The sequence below is a fragment of the Perna viridis genome, chromosome 7, assembly GCF_037379345.1.
Source record: "Perna viridis isolate PV_CMFRI_1.1 ecotype Kerala chromosome 7, ASM3737934v1, whole genome shotgun sequence".
In the NCBI taxonomy this organism is placed as follows: domain Eukaryota; kingdom Metazoa; phylum Mollusca; class Bivalvia; order Mytilida; family Mytilidae; genus Perna; species Perna viridis.
This window is the reverse complement of record NC_142451.1, coordinates 33,804,732-33,821,796: the sequence shown is the minus strand read 5'-3', so window position 1 is coordinate 33,821,796 and position 17,065 is coordinate 33,804,732. Positions and strand designations below refer to the sequence as shown.

General features: G+C 34.5%; 2 protein-coding genes and 1 long non-coding RNA gene across 4 annotated transcripts in view; 1 reads left to right on the top strand and 2 right to left on the bottom strand.

The window, feature by feature from the left end:
• Positions 1–149: 149 nt before the first annotated feature.
• On the bottom strand, positions 150–5,368 carry LOC148612397 (kelch-like protein 35). 2 transcript variants are annotated; one of them, XM_088593781.1, is made up of 2 exons: positions 5,072–5,368; positions 150–2,534 (listed from the first exon to the last, which is right to left on the bottom strand). In XM_088593781.1, exon 2 carries the CDS (start codon positions 2,511–2,513, stop codon positions 774–776), a length of 1,740 nt encoding a protein of 579 aa, XP_088449907.1. In that variant the 5' UTR covers positions 2,514–2,534; positions 5,072–5,368; the 3' UTR covers positions 150–773. The 2 variants fall into 2 exon arrangements, with proteins under 2 accessions (XP_088449907.1, XP_088449906.1); XM_088593780.1 differs by lacking the exon at positions 5,072–5,368 and adding an exon at positions 3,773–3,888.
• Positions 5,369–13,318: 7,950 nt separating this feature from the next.
• Positions 13,319–17,065, top strand: part of LOC148612395 (splicing factor C9orf78-like) — a 22,890-nt gene continuing 19,143 nt past the window's right edge. The window contains exon 1 of the mRNA XM_088593827.1: positions 13,319–13,506. Coding sequence (XP_088449953.1) covers positions 13,409–13,506 — 98 coding nt within the window. The 5' untranslated portion in view covers positions 13,319–13,408. The remainder of the gene's footprint in view (positions 13,507–17,065) is intronic.
• LOC148612396 (uncharacterized) overlaps positions 14,186–17,065 on the bottom strand; it is a 5,528-nt gene continuing 2,648 nt past the window's right edge. Inside the window, exon 3 of the long non-coding RNA XR_015924381.1 lies at positions 14,186–14,288. This is a non-coding gene — a long non-coding RNA (uncharacterized LOC148612396). The remainder of the gene's footprint in view (positions 14,289–17,065) is intronic.

Here is a 17,065-nt window from a genome sequence, read left to right as displayed (position 1 = left end):
GTAACATCATCATATCGTGTATAGTTTGTGGTACTGGTGTGTAAATTTTAAAATGTATGAAGATGTTTTTGTCGTACTAACTAGACTTTACCATCTTTAAATACGTCACTCTTATTCAACTAAAACATTGAATGGCAAATGACAATAAAAACAATAATAAGATTTATTCCACATAAAAGTAGGCACTTCATTCAAACACATACCATTAGACATTTTTGATTGTCCGTAAAGTAAAAAATAAACGCCTTCAATGCCACAAGGGAAAATCACAGCTATATAAAACCAAATTAGATTTGTAAGCTTTTTAGAAAAAAATGGCTGGATATCTTTACAAGCACATACACACAAACTAGAACTGAAAAAGTTTGAATCATTCATCATAAAACTGTGGGCATGGGAGATAGATATCATTACCCTATGTAAAAGTTAATCAATGCGCAATGTATAAATATACTTCTTACTCAACAGACTTTTATGACATAAAACTTTTAAGTTGATAAAAAGTATAGTATTTTGTTTGCATACATCTTCCAACAATTCCGAGAGAACTAAACGTATGTAAATTGAATGACGTCAATTTTTTGAAGACGCCGTGTTTGCTGAATTCATTATTAAAAAGAAGGGACAGTGTAGAATTTTAAAAGCAGAATTGATCAAACTCTGAACATTTGATTACAATTAAAGCACCTCGCGATATAAAAAAAAAGAATAAAGCATGCTTATAGACACAACCAAACTGTTGTCACAATGTTAATATATGTCACAAAACAAGTTCAGTTCTGTCCCTTTTCAGACATGAAAAATTCGCGTGTGAGAAATTTCTTTTGCATGACAATCTTCAGTCCGGCGAAATTAGCTCTAGGTGGTATGATCGTAGTTTTGCTATGATCTATATGCTTGCTCGTCAAGTCGATTGATATTATATTCTGATGAATTGAATTTCCACTTTCTCCACCCAAAATCAAAATACAACCTTTATGATGGATTGCACAGAAACGGCGACGTTGAAAATTTGGTATTGTTGCAACGATCTTGCATGCACCCTCCTCTGACACACAAATGACGTTACCATCGGTACAAACCACATACATGCTCTTGTCTGACACAATTGCTCTGGACAATTTGTAAGGCGAAGGAAGGCTTTCGACCACACAACTTGACTGAAGGCGGGTGTCGAAGTACTGAATGGATTTTGTCTCCTTGTCGTCTGCAAGTATTCCACCAAAAACAAAAATCTTTTCTTTAGACACTGTCGCCGACATTGAACGTACAGCAATTGGTAAATGTCCACCCTTTTTCCATGTCCTTTGATTGATATCATATTCCTCAACACTCGACAATGTTTTCGAAGACTCCTCTTTAATATTGTCGTCGAAACCACCCAGAACGTAGATGGACCCACCAAGAGCAACCATTGCATGGCGCCGTCGTCCTTGTACTGGTGACGTGCATCTATACCATTCGTTATTTTCGGATCGATATCGGAGTAGGCAGTCAAGTTTCTGTGAACCACCGGAAACGAAAATGTCATTTCCATACACGCACGAAGCGAATTCGCGACCTAGCGGAAACAGTAATGGTGTTAAAAAAAACCATTTTTGTTGCAAGAAACTGAAGGCAAACACGTCTACTACCTTTTCAGACTGACTGTTGTAACCCCCTAATACAATAAGAACTTCCTCCATCGTCAGATTGTTCCGAAAGGCTATTCTCACAGAATTAAACTCCGAGCGTCTTGCAGGTAACATGTGATATGTGATTGCTTCTTTTACAATATCTCTGCATCTTGAGCTTTCTCTTACTAATTCCATCGGTTCTACCTCGTGCAAAAGGTACTCAGACCCTAGTAGTGGCAGGCGAAGATATTCGAACAAGTTTATTGTGTCTTCTTTCCTGTTCGGTACGTTTTTTTCGTACCATCGAAAAACCGCATCGCAAACGACTTCTTCATTTGTTACATTCAGGTTGTCGTCAGTTATTATTCTAATGAGTTCATCTTTGTCCAAAAACATAAAATCTTCTGATCTACAAATGTCTGTGAAGTTCATTAAAATTAACAGCCAAGCCTTTTTGCATAAAGACGGACAGTCATACGACTTCGCTAATTTCCAGGCACCAAGGCAGTTATCTGGAGTCAGATTGCTCAGTAGGTATTGCTCACATTTCTCATGTAACTGTCGCATTTGGAATATTGCTGCTGCCTTCAATAGATCTTCACAATTGTCGAAAGTTACAACTTTTATTCCCGAATATACGAAGTCCAAAATATTTTGAAAAACCTCAATACTACAGTCGTGTATATTAACGGTCCCGTTTTGGCTTTCTAACATTCCTGATGAAAACATGGCATCGAAATAAGGTGACGCTGCTGCCAACACCACTCTATGACATTTAAATGTTCTGTCACCGACTTTAAGCTGGGTGTCGGTGTGCCGATCATGGTGGTACATGTCTTCAAGAGAATTGAATAACTCTCTGGAAACTTCATTTCGCCAGTCAGACGTATCCACCATCTTAAATTTTTGCCTTGCTCTCTAAAAAAAAATATGTGAACCATCTTAGATTAAGCTTGAAGTCTTTGCTAGATTTGAATCTTAACTGAACTGATATTGGCCAGGTATGAATCGACCCAAAGGGTTGTTCTGTTGTTTCTTGTGGGACCTCTTTGTGGACCCGCCATAATATACTGTATATCGAGGGAGCTACATTTTTTAAGCTAGTCTCTAATCGGATTTTACTCTCATGTAATGTATTGAGTCCCGCTGGTGGGGCAAAATATGTTTATCTATCCGGAGCACCAGTTGACATTCCCGGTTTCTGTGTATGTTCATATCGCTAGTGCTGTTGTTTTCTTTCCTTTATCTTCAGTTCATATATGTAATTATATTTTATTCTTTTCGATAATTTGTGTATACTGATCATTAACCCTTTAGGAAATTATCACATTCAGTTTTAAAACTTAGAAGGACTGCAACGGTTACAGTGATAAACATTGAATTTCTTAAAGTCAATAAAAACAGAAATACATAATCACACAGAAAAATAACCTCGCAAAACACACACGAAGAAACAAAGGCAACCACTCGGAAACGAAAATAATCATGCAAACACATTGAAAAGAAAATAAAAAAAATCACAGAAACAAATAAACCAAACAGAATATTGAAAGAAATAAGAAAACATAGATTTTATTAGAGTAGGTATCTCTCTTCAGTGAGCGGTTTCAATTTTTCTAGTAACACACCAAGTATTTTGGAAATCTATAGAGAAGAAAAAGACGTATCGACCGACAAGCTGATGCAGAGCCGAACACGTTTTGGATTGATGACATGCATTATCTTAATTGAAGTCACATAACGCCATAACCTTCCAAGGCACGTTTTTTGTCTACCCTAAGACCCAGATATGGGAGGATTATATAAATGTTCTATACATTTGTAATATATTTGGCAGTTCGCGTGACTCAATAAACTATCAAAATAACGTACAGCCATTAACACAGAACAGGGAGATGGTTGCAGGGTCAGAGAAAATTCAGACCAACAAAAAGTAAAACAGTTCTACAATCATCAGACTGAAAGACGAAAGACGAAAAATACAACAAGAAAAACTGTCGAACAACAAACTGTACGAATAGTGAATGATATGAACCTAATTTTATAACTTGCTATTTGTAAGATTAATAATAAAAATATTAATATTATGAATTAATTGATACAAAAAAAAAAGATTTAAAGGAATTATCAATGCACGAGAATTTATAAGTACTTACATGTACATGTTGTACCCGAGAAACAAGTTTTTCCATTCCTGACTAAAAACGTCTTTTGTACCTACTGAGACTATGCTTGTCTACAGATTTATCGGACACCCTAGCATATAATGAACATAAATATTTCAGTGCCGGGTAGGTCGTATTGATTTACACTATTTATAAACCAATAGTTTCAGAGCGATGATCTTGTTTATTAAAGCTTTTAGATAATTAAAAAATCTTGACCTTATACAAACTACATCATTTTGATTTGTGGATAGAAATTTGTATTGAATATTCGATCGAATAAAATATGGTACTTAATGCAATATCTAATTGTGAGTTAATAAATTTCAAGAATTTTGTGTTGTATAGCTACTGCGCCATCATTATTTGTCTAAGTATAGTATGTCATCCATATACAGTACTGCCTTGGAGAGATTTTTAAGTTTGGGACAAAAGTATTGCATCCCAGCAAAACCTGTCTTTTTTGGAAAAAACTCATTATTTAAATTGTCTTGTTAAACGTTTTAAAAATGATTTTCGACTGGCCTTCTCTTCTTAATAAACATGAATATATATTACACACGCTATTCTGTAAAGCGTTGGGATATAGACTCCTATTTATTTCCTGTTTATTTCTAAATTGTTTTACTATTATTATTCTGTGATTCTATTAACTCACGCTGATCATATCTTATTAACTCCTGCATATGACGCTATATATAGTATCAGTCTCCTTTCTAACTTCATTCCAGTTACTAATCAAAAAGGTTTTAACATTGTATACAGAGCTCAATATAATGCATTGTTTTCAGTCCCTTCCCTTGTGGCTGTCTAAATATTTAATAATTAATTGTAAATAACTATCAGAAATATAATAATCAAACAGAAAATTGAATGTCCAACTACTTTGTTTTGACGACGAAAAGTCAACAGAAAATTATATGAAATACGTTTTTTACATCATGTCTAATTTTTAATCAATATCGAAATCGATTTGAAACTACACTGTTTCTTTGGTGCAGGAGAACGGATTCGTAGTGAATAGGCAAAACTAATAAGTCACAGAAAACAGAGCTCTGCCTAATTTATTAGTAAATTTCTCTAGTTGAAATTCGTTAATGCAATGCACTTTTTGTGTGGTTCTTACTTGGCTCCTTATATATATTATATATAGATGTAGGAACATTATATACATTGTACTCATACTAGTATTATAACACACTACCTGAAATTCCCATTAATGTTTCATAAAGTGGCGTTCTAAGAATCTAGGACATTGATAATTCATCACAAAACATGAAAACACCTTACCCGAAAAAGTCAATAATCCTTCTTCAAAGCGCCTATTAAGGGTATTTTTAATATAAGTCAGACTCTACACACACCCATAAACAGTTCTATTTTTACTTAATATCGTCCCATCACACTTGTATCCGCTAAACGATCGATTATATGACGTTTCCATTAAAATCGGAATTTTTATATGATTCCAGGTGAAATATTGATCACGGTATTACATATTTCCAATGTTTAATTTAGTAAAGGAAAATAAAATATCGAGCTGAACGCGTGGAAAGTGATGCGATGTAAGCATTAGAAGGTTACAGACCACCAATTCAACGAATGAGCATTTGGAACGTAGGCAAAAATAGTCCTACGCAGAAATTACCCCTGTTCCTCATAGTGCTGTGAAAAAAGTTCTCATCTCATTTAAAAAATTTAAACAGTTTCTGAAAGGAAAAACATTTCTGTACTTTTTATAGGTGCATTTTGCTTCTTGTGATGTGAAGCCTAATCTCCATAATGATTTCTAAATATACCCCTATCTTGTGAAAACACTGGGATTTCCCATGTTTTCATCAGACACTTCACTTCCGGTGACCAGTACTGCACTGCAAGTCTGCTAACCCCACATGCCATTCTGAGGATTGTGAGCTGACATATGTAGAATCATGCTGATATATAGTCCTCTGCAGGTTAAAGTTAAGGTAAAGTCCAGAGAAGCCATTGAATATTGTGAAATTAGCATAGAAGCCTATGGGAAGTGGAATTGGTGGTTTTTAGCCTAGAATACCCCGTTCTGAAAAATGGTATTGTGTCTTCAGCGTGGTCGTTAATTAGCACATCGATGTTCATTGCTTGTGTGGTGAAATATAGGCACTGACTTAAGTAATAACAAAAGGGTCATCAGGTACGCAGCAGGAAGCAACTGCAGACCTTTCTTGAGACCACTCGTAGCTTTTTTTTGTGGTAGTACACTCGTCACTCAGTGACGTATCAAGTTAAACTTTTTGGGGTCATACTAAATAATGAATGATACTTAAAATTATAGTAAATTTTATTCGAACTTCAAAGTAACAATACGAAACAACAGGGTGAATCCAGAAATATATTTATGTGCTATACGCGTAGTAATTTTCATAGTTCAGGCTATTGTTAGATTTGATATGAACCGGTTTGCCATGCACGGGCAGTATATAAAGAAATTTGGCACGTTTTTAAATTATCGAGGTTTGGGCGGTGACCACGTCGGATGGAAATATTGTAGACATATTTACATTTCAATAATATATATTTCTTATAAGTTTATATTAATGATAACATTTGTTTATTTATAGGTTGTGTCAGCCAGTGTATGTTTTATGAGGACTTTTCAGCGAAAATTAATAATCCTGGATTATTTTGTGCAATTTGTGGACACGGCATTTATTAGATATGTGTTATATATGTGAAATTAAATTAGCATGGTCACCGTGCCTGACAAAATCAAATATGATTTTTTGATTATTTATGCCTATATATGAGATAATGGTTACTAGTATGCGAGAGGTCTTTGCCTTGAAATTTGGGCAGTTATGCACATAAATATTTTATGTTCGGTTGAACAGGGTGAATTTAGAATATAAGGGTGGAAGCAGGGGGTTGGCACCTCTTCTTTTTATGGGAAAAGTAATTTTCATGCGTAAAATTAACAAAAATGCTAAATAATGTCCTAGGATCCCCGGTTCTCTGAGGAACCTCGACTGGCACCCACCATTTCAAAGTGTCTGGACCCGCATTTTCCTCTGATCTGACAGTTTTATCGTGTTCTCTTGTTGGCGACACGGTTTGCGGGGATGATTTCAATGTTTTGTGCGCACTAAAGCTAAGCTTTCTATAGTTTTTCATCAGTACCCAATCTAACTTGTATATTTTGCGTGAAAGTATTTCAGTCGGTGTAACATACTATTAAATTTGGTTTCCGTGAGATCATGGTAGGTAAGGAGCATAGATAAAGCAGGAAAAAAACGTTTTTTCGAACATGGAGACGTATAGGTCTACGCTTCAATGCGGCCAATATAATTCGGCTGATGTATCATATTCAATGTTTTGTACCCTGTGCAAAGTCGAAAAGTCTTATATAGTGAATAAGATTCATCTATCTCAGTGTGTCGAAGTTGTTTCTTTCCCAAATTTTTAATAGCACTTAACATTCCGGAACAGAATATACAGCACTAAAATTTAATGATTTTCACCACTTTTGGATTTACAAGTCCCTGTTTTTATTTCAGCTTTGTGTAATTTCTTGTTCCTTATTCTCCTATAAGAATAATGTACAAAACAGTTTTATACGTTTATGAAACATCTTAAAATTGTAGCATATACATGCAAATTATTCGTACCTTAGTTTAAACGAGATCGACAGCATTTATAAATAAATGAAAAGATTTCAAATGTGGTTAAGATAGTTCTAAAACGGAAACGGCAGAGGACTGTATAGTTCTAAAACGGCATGAGACTGTTCAGTTACATAAAATATTTTTTTTAATTTTTGGCAAATATTATATTTCGGAAATGTTGATATGAATTGATTTTACTAATAATCCGCATTTTAAAGGGTCTTACATTTTAGTGAAGTGTTTATTTCTCAAAATCCTTAACCTGGGTATGAATACATTTTGTACAAGAGTAATCAAGGGAACCAAGGTTATAGCGGTAATCAAAAGAATGTAATCCAGGGACAAAGACCAGACATGGAAAACAGACATACACAACAAAGAACATGAAGTAACTAAAACCATACATACAAAGTAACAAAAGCAAATGAGCAACTCGGACTCCACTAAAAACTGGGAGCATGGACCAGATGTACCGGTAGGGTAAGCGTCTTCTGCTTTTCTAGAAACACCCGCCGAGTTGCTCATAAAAAGTCAAGTCCAGGTAGACAAACGAGGAAAGGAAAACTATGACCCGTTGAATAAATCAGTTTTCATGGTGCAGATGGATACACCATAAAGATCCACGAGTTCATGATGACGACCATAAAACTGCAGTGATGACTTCAATCTTGCAGCTACATAACCCTGTTCCAGAAGCCTATTTGTTAGAGTTCTAGCGCAATACAAAAAGCCTGCGTAATTTCGGCAAGCTCTGGCATAACGTATGAGTTGTGATATGAACACTCCATACGCAGGTGCCGAAGGAATGTTGCCACAGATGAAAGGAAAGTTGACAATTCTGAATGAAAAGTCATCACGTGTGTCGTAAAATTTGGTCAATAGTTTTCCTTTACCATCGATTTCTAAGTGTAGGTCAAGATATGAGGCTGATTACAACAATGTACAAGTTAATTCACAAAAAATGGTTTGATTCAAAGTTCAGAGATTATCTTTTGCAATAAATTGAAACATAACGTAACCGCTTTTCTGACCAAGGGCCGCCCATTCTCATATTCTAGGCCACGTTTACAGTCCCCAACAGGTTATACAGGCGTCGCTTTCTATTACTAAATCCGGGCTTGGGGAGGTGATGAATTTCCCGTTCCAGTTTTTTAGGTTTTGAACCCACCAGATTATTTCGGCTTAGCATTCTTGGGGAAGGGTGATTAACGAATGGTAATTCTCCATTTTCAGGAGGTATTTTGCACATTTGCATCTCCCTGCAATACAGGGCTGCTGGGATGACCGCTTCGGCTGTTGCGTTCAATGTACCGATCAGACTCGCCAGGTCGTGAATTGATATTTGATCGGATTTCAGTACGTTCTGACATTTCTGAACTAGACCTGAGCATTTCGTTTCCGATAAGAATATTTTCATTTCTATGGAGTCGATTTTCATCCCCAAAAATTCGATCGTTTGTGAAGGTTCTATTTCCGGTTTTGTCCAGTTCAGGACCCACCCCAAGTTGTGTAGTACCCAAACCAGAGTCTTTTGATCACTTATCACACCTTCTTTGTTTTCATTCATTATCGAAATGTCCAAATAGATAACTAATCTCATACCTATCCGCCTTATCAGGGCTATAATTGGTTTCATGATTTTCGTAAAGATTCCAGGCCCACTCCCGAGGCCAAAAGGGAGAGTGCGATATTGGTACACTTTTTGACCATTGCGGAATCGAATAAATCTCCTGTGAGATTCTAATATTGGGACACAAGTGTAAGCTTCCTTCAGATCTAGCTTCGTCATCCAGTCCCCCCGTTTCAAAAGGTTCTGACGGTTTGAAAACCCCCCATCTTGAAATGCTGATATTTTACATTTTTGTTCAACTCTTTGAGGTTCAAAATAGGTCTGATACCCCATCCTTCTTTGGTCTTGCAAAGAGGTGACTCATGAACCGGGGTTTGGTTCCGTTCTGGTTTTTTACCTCTTATATTGCACCCTTTTTATCATTTCAGATATTTCTTGATCTGTGCATTTTTATTTTTTTATTTTTTATGTGATAAACTTTAGTTCTCTTATTGGATGGTGTATGTTTATTTTCATTGTTTGTACATTTTGTAACTGATCTACTATCAAAGAAGAAATTGTGCAATCTCTCTGAGAAAACATGCCTTCTTTTGTGTCCTCTCGTTTTTGTACTGGAACCGAGACCTCCACGTCTTGGGAAACCTCTGTCGTTCATAGAGTCTGAAGTTGTACCCCTCTCAGCCCCCCTCGCTGCAGCCTGTTGAGAACCGGAAGAGCCGGGCCGAAAGGGCGAGTTGTCCGTACGCCGTCTCTTGGTCAGACCCATCTCTCTTGCCATCTCTCGAGCCCTTTTCCTGTTCTTACTCTTTTCGTATACTACGTTGTAAAACTGGTCTCTGAATAAAGATTCTGCTGATTCTGAGAAAGAGTTTGTTTAGCGAGTTTTAGTCCTTTCAGTATCTTCGCCATGAAATTCAACTTCCGTTCGTAAAGGCGGGCAACATTTACTTGGCCGACCAACAGAACGGTCTTCTCAATCAATTTTAGCACCTCTTCGATCAACATCTCCGATGCTTCTTTACCATGGTTAACACCATCGAGCTCGCTCCACACTTTATACAGAGGACCCATAACTTGGGCCACCTTTTTCTGGATAAATTTGAAACTATTGTCATGTAACTTCATGAAGCGCCATGCTTTTCTGTCACAAATTAAATCCTCAGCGAATTCATCCACATTCGGTGGCGTGAAGATAGCATTGTCCGGTATCGGAGAATTTTCAAGAACTTTGTCCTTTACACAATTTTCTAACAAATGTGTGTTGAAATATTTTTCAACGTAGCGGGCCATGCTACCCGAAATAATCATCTTAGATGATGTTTCCAACGGGTCAAACCTTTCGCAATCCGATTCATTGTCCGGTTACCCATTGAACTTTCCGTTTTTTTCATGATCATTTTCTTGATCCGATCCTGAAATCTCCCCGTCTGAACTCAGCTCTTCATAAGGATCGGTTGAATCCGACAGCTCATTTGTGGAGTAGTCCTGGTAGACATATTTACTTGTACGAGAACTCTTTCTAGGGATTTTATAATCCTTTAACGATTTGCCATCTTGGCCATTTTTCGCTGTAGCAGACGACCCCGATGTCGACGGAGATTTCATGTTGACTTCTGTCGCAGAATCACTCATTTTTACAAAACAGTGATTGCTCAGATGCACTTTGTGCAATATTTGTGTAATCCTTTTGGATATTTACAAGATAGGCGTAGATGATTGCCGATTTTCGAAAACAAAACAAATCCAAGTTCGGCTTTCCTGTTTGAAAGCCGGAGAAGGAGGAATCAAGGGTAATTCGTTTGCTTTGGGGGAATTTAGGAAGTATTCATAACTATACCTTACTTAAGTTTATGAAATAAAATTGAGTAAAGTCTGGTAAGAGCCGATAATTACAAATAATACAATTTATCCATTTATTAACTATCCAGCGATTATTTTTTAACAACTGATGGGTCCTGGATAATATCATTTACCACATTTCGTGGTGTAAATATGAAAATGGTGCCATCATACATCCTAAGAAATGAGAAATACAGTTAACCAGGTCTAGAAAATCATAGAGGTTTTAAAAATTATGTCATTAATATTACAAAAAAACGAGTGTGTCAATTGTTTCTTAACAGTTGAAAGGTCTTTCCCCTGAAAATTATCTCTTTGAAATATACGCGTTAAGACATTTTGGTTAGATACATAACATGCTAACCTTCTACAACAGTTTGTTTTTTTTGCACTTGGTGACCTTGTCAAATGCAATTGTCATAATTTTTGTAATGGAAACTTGACGACCTTTCATTTGATATTAAACAACCCTACTGTCTGCAAACTGTCTATAGTATTTTGCACTTATTATCCCCAATTGAGTTCTTTTTCCGTATAACAAAATTGATATTAATGATGTACACGTTATAATCTTTAATTTGATATGCATCAACCTAACTATATAAAATACTTTAGTTTTTGCACTCATTGACCTCACCCAACTCATTTTTTTCGGGACGATATGTACGCTTTAAGACCTTTCATTTGATATGCGACAACCTTACCCTCTAAGAAATTGCGCTTAATGACCATACTGTTCGAACATGTATGAGATATCGGGGTTGAAAATTTGATTTTTAAAATGTGCTCATTTAGTCCCTCAAAGCGATATATAACATGACCTCCTTCGACGAAGTTGAAAATGATGCAATAGAAAATCTGTATTAAGTATTGATGAAAATATACAAAACCATTGGAAAAATGAAAATTTTATGTTGTTGTAGTATCGTTGCTTTTTTTCATATTGGTCCTTGGTATTGTGTCAAACACTTGTACTTGAGCAGATCCTTCATTTTGTGTAATGATCATTTGTGTGTCAGTTGTGGCTTTCAAAATATATACTGAAAAACTAAAATTTCAATAGATCCAAAACAGGATGAGATATCTCAAATCTGAAGAGTGTATGATAATTAACACAACATATGTAACAAAATGTCACCAATGTGTACATATATCTGGTTATCAAATAGGCTTCAATTAATTATAATTCAATAGGGTATAGTAATGAAGTATTAATCAACGATATATATATATTTTATGATTCTCTTTTCACATTATATTTATCAATCATTACTCCCACATGCAAATTTGAGCGTGGGGTAGGAGTAATTCTTTTCATTAAATACCCAAAAACCCTAAGTGTTACCGCAAATATCTTGGTACCATTGTAAAGAGATATTGGGCTACATGATGATATCCGTATATTTGTTTGGTTTGTTCACACATACTGCCCCAAGAAGACTTAGACGCACAAACAATTGAGTCACAAAAATCTTGTCTATTTTACCAGATATAGGCTTATACTGAAAAAGAATTCGAGAATATTCTTTGGCGACAAATGATTCGGTAATGGGAGATATAAAGGCACCTTAAAATCACCATGAAGTTGATGAGTGGGGGTGCGCGGTGGACACTCCATGCCCATGGACTACTACACATTTACCCCAGTAAAGTCATTTATGTACATGTTTTTAATATTGCCACTAGAGACTATTCGGGTGTTGTATAAAACGTGTGTAGTATTCAAACATGTATACTTTTCTAGTTTATAGCGAGCGTTCCAAGTCAAATTTATCTTAAGGGTTTTGCAGAGATCAGAATATTTATTTCCAATTCACTAGCTACGGTCAGAATATTTATTTTCTATTATTTTGCAAAGTCAGGCTATTTATTTTCTGGTATGATGAGGCCAGATTATTTATTTCCTAAATAATCAGAGACAGAATATTTATTTTCAAAATCTGCCAGCCACCCACTTAGAATCTAATGGTCGTCCCCTCAGCAGAAAAAGGTAAAAATATGGATTTTCAGTGTTATGTATGTAAGTAAATTTTGTGAAGAATTTCAACAATCATCGTACCATAATCATATTGATTTCGAAAGCCTTATTTTACAAGCTTCGCAATGGTATGTGACTTTAAGATGTCTTTGTCCTTGGAATTCACAGTGAAAGTAATATAAACGTTAGAAGTGGTTAGTGAGAACTTATCAGGTTCTTTTCATAATAGAACGTGATGACACCTACATTTTAGTCCCTTAAGCAAGTGTGATCATGATATCCTGAAAAAATAAAAGGAGGGCCATGTTGAAAAAAAACGACAATAAAGGGGAGATAACTTCTTTAATGGACGACGAAAGCCTTCACAGGGTCATCCTATAAAGGTCCTTAATGAGGTCCATCGATGGTTAAAATTTTGTAACGATATCTTGAAAGATGATGAAACAGGGCCATGTCGAAATAAATGTTGAACCTAAACCCGGAAATTTTAAAGACCGTCGACGATCTAGCTTTTATTATCACCGAAATTATTTCCCCTTGTTTATAACTTCTTGGATTTAGTTATACCAAACGCATCTTGATTAAATGTTTTCGTAGATAAAATGGAAGAGTTTAAGAAGATAAAGTGTAGGGCTATCAGGAAAAGACACCACTCCTCTGACAGTGACGAATGTTCCGATGAAAATGAAGCTGACATTGAGTGAGTGTATGGTAATCCGATTGTTATAGATAAATAGTTAGGGACTTCAGGAAAAAAAATCAATCTACTCGGAAATCCTCTTTCTCTGTTTAATTCAATTTATATGACCTTCACCTACAACTTCTCCTGCACAGGTAACCACTGGACAGTATAAATAAAAAGAAACTCAAATGTCTAAATATAGGTCCATAGCAGCGAATTCAGAAATGTCAACTTGGAAATATTGTCAAAGAGGCATAACTACAGTTGAAAATTCAAGTTAAAATACAGTTCAGCAAATTATAGTCTATTTCAAATTCAGGCTCTGAAAATACACAAAAAATATTAAATGGAAATGTAAATGAACTTTTATAAATTAATGTGCAAATTAATTTAGTATTCAACAAGGGTCTTATAGTCTGTATTTAACTCATGTCATGATAAGATATACACATACATATATATGTGTGTGTGTTTGTTGGTGTGTGATTGTATTTATTTATCTTTTTGCAATAATTTTTATTTTTGTTCTATAATTTTGCCATAAAAATATATCTACATCAAATAAAAAATATAAACCAATATTCAAATATGTACCCTACATGCATCTAATAAGATAAACATTTTCTATTCTGATTTACAGCAAACACACTAATCAATTATGAATTAATTAACAAACTCATACTAACTTACAGTAATTTTAAGGTTCCTTCTTCCAAATCTTCCTTCAACTCTTCAATAGTCATATATTTTTCTAATTTGCTATGTTCTTTTTCATTTTTTTTGGTATTCCAGTAGACAACCTGCAGTTGATAATATGATTAAATATTTTGGTAGCATAACATTTTCAAAGCAAGTAACATCAAATATAATTATACCACAACAACAGGAAAATATGAAATAATCATTAGATGCATAAAAAGCATTCAAAGCATATAACATTTACATCACAAGACAACAAAGCATAAGCAATTCTGTGTTAAAAAGCAACACAGACATAAAGATTTAATATTAGTAAACAGTATGAAAATAAAGGCAATTTTAAAGCACAACGACCAAGCTGATATTTTTTTTTATAATAAATGTATGTAATAAAGAAGCAAATAACCTAAATGCACAACACTACAACCACACTAATATTTTGTTTTGGATTTCCAATTAATGATGACACTTTATAGACGTATTATTCTTCATTGGTTCTTACATAATACCATACAATACCAAAGAGACTTTATGTTCAAATAAAAAATAAAATTTACACTATACTTCTTATTACAGTAATTGCTATATACATATGGAGACATAAACATACATGTACATGTAACATGTTGAATAAAAATCCATTTCAATTATAGCTGGCTTTTAAAGAAAATTAGAATAATCAAAAGTTTGATGTGAAATTCTTATTCCTCACTAGAATCAGACTGTTAATATATAACCAAAATTTGTTTATTAAGTTATTGTAAGAAAGGGAGATAATAAAACTTTTTCTCAAAGGTCTCACTAACCACTTCCGGGTCAAATGGCCATCCCCCTATGTAGTACCAAAAACACACTGAACCTAGACATATGCATTGTAAGTGCATTATTTGTGTGTACTATGATTAAAAGTAGTCAAAATAAAGCTGAGAATGTGTACTTTAAAATCATATATGTAATTAACTACAAAAGTGTATGAATATTGTTTACATGTGTGAGTAATATGCCTCCATGCTGTCAGTTAGCAGAACAGGTAAAAATGTGGATTTTCAGTATTATTTATTCAAGTAAATTTTGTGAAGAATTTCTACTATCATCGTACCATTAGCATAATGATTTTGGAAGCCTTATTTTCCAAGCTTCGCAACGGTATGCAGCTTTAAGATGTCATTTGTCCTGGGAATTCACAGTGAGACTTTGAAAATTACATTTTTAACATGTAAAGTAATGGAAACGTTAGAAGTGGTTAGTGAGACCATAAATTAAATTATGGCATATTTCAGAAAACTGCATAATTTGAGGAAAATTGCCTTTCCTGGTCATTATTTCCACTTTCCCATAAAATCAGTATAGTGATATTGGTAATCTGGCTATATTTTAAGAGGTGCATTGTGCAAGGTATTTTAAAAAACAACATAGCAACAAGATTTTTATTAGTAACAGTGACTCATAACTTGACGTCATCCATGAAATACACAACGTCACTGCTTGGGATATTCAAAGTACTCAAATAGTCACACAGCACAGACTTAGAATCGCACAGTAATGAAATAGGTATGATATAAATTGTTGAAATCTGTTCTTTTTTCATAATGATAAATGATATTTACTATTACAACTTCTTGAATTATCATAGGTATCAATTTGGTGTGACAAGTTAGTTAAAATTGTAATTTTTTAGTAATTTAGGGAAAATATCACTGAGGGGCATGATATAAAAATGACCATTTCCTTGTAGTCCTATGTCTGATTTTGATAGTTTTGGTCTTATTAGACTCACAATACCACAAGCTTTCATAAAATGTAAAAAAAGAAAAACATAAAAACTCATAAAATATTTTTAAGGTCTCACTAACCACTTCCGGGTCAAATGGCCATCCCCCTATGTAGTACCAAAAACACACTGAACCTAGACATATGCATTGTAAGTGCATTATTTGTGTGTACTATGATTAAAAGTAGTCAAAATAAAGCTGAGAATGTGTACTTTAAAATCATATATGTAATTAACTACAAAAGTGTATGAATATTGTTTACATGTGTGAGTAATATGCCTCCATGCTGTCAGTTAGCAGAACAGGTAAAAATGTGGATTTTCAGTATTATTTATTCAAGTAAATTTTGTGAAGAATTTCTACTATCATCGTACCATTAGCATAATGATTTTGGAAGCCTTATTTTCCAAGCTTCGCAACGGTATGCAGCTTTAAGATGTCATTTGTCCTGGGAATTCACAGTGAGACTTTGAAAATTACATTTTTAACATGTAAAGTAATGGAAACGTTAGAAGTGGTTAGTGAGACCATAAATTAAATTATGGCATATTTCAGAAAACTGCATAATTTGAGGAAAATTGCCTTTCCTGGTCATTATTTCCACTTTCCCATAAAATCAGTATAGTGATATTGGTAATCTGGCTATATTTTAAGAGGTGCATTGTGCAAGGTATTTTAAAAAACAACATAGCAACAAGATTTTTATTAGTAACAGTGACTCATAACTTGACGTCATCCATGAAATACACAACGTCACTGCTTGGGATATTCAAAGTACTCAAATAGTCACACAGCACAGACTTAGAATCGCACAGTAATGAAATAGGTATGATATAAATTGTTGAAATCTGTTCTTTTTTCATAATGATAAATGATATTTACTATTACAACTTCTTGAATTATCATAGGTATCAATTTGGTGTGACAAGTTAGTTAAAATTGTAATTTTTTAGTAATTTAGGGAAAATATCACTGAGGGGCATGATATAAAAATGACCATTTCCTTGTAGTCCTATGTCTGATTTTGATAGTTTTGGTCTTATTAGACTCACAATACCACAAGCTTTCATAAAATGTAAAAAAAGAAAAACATAAAAACTCATAAA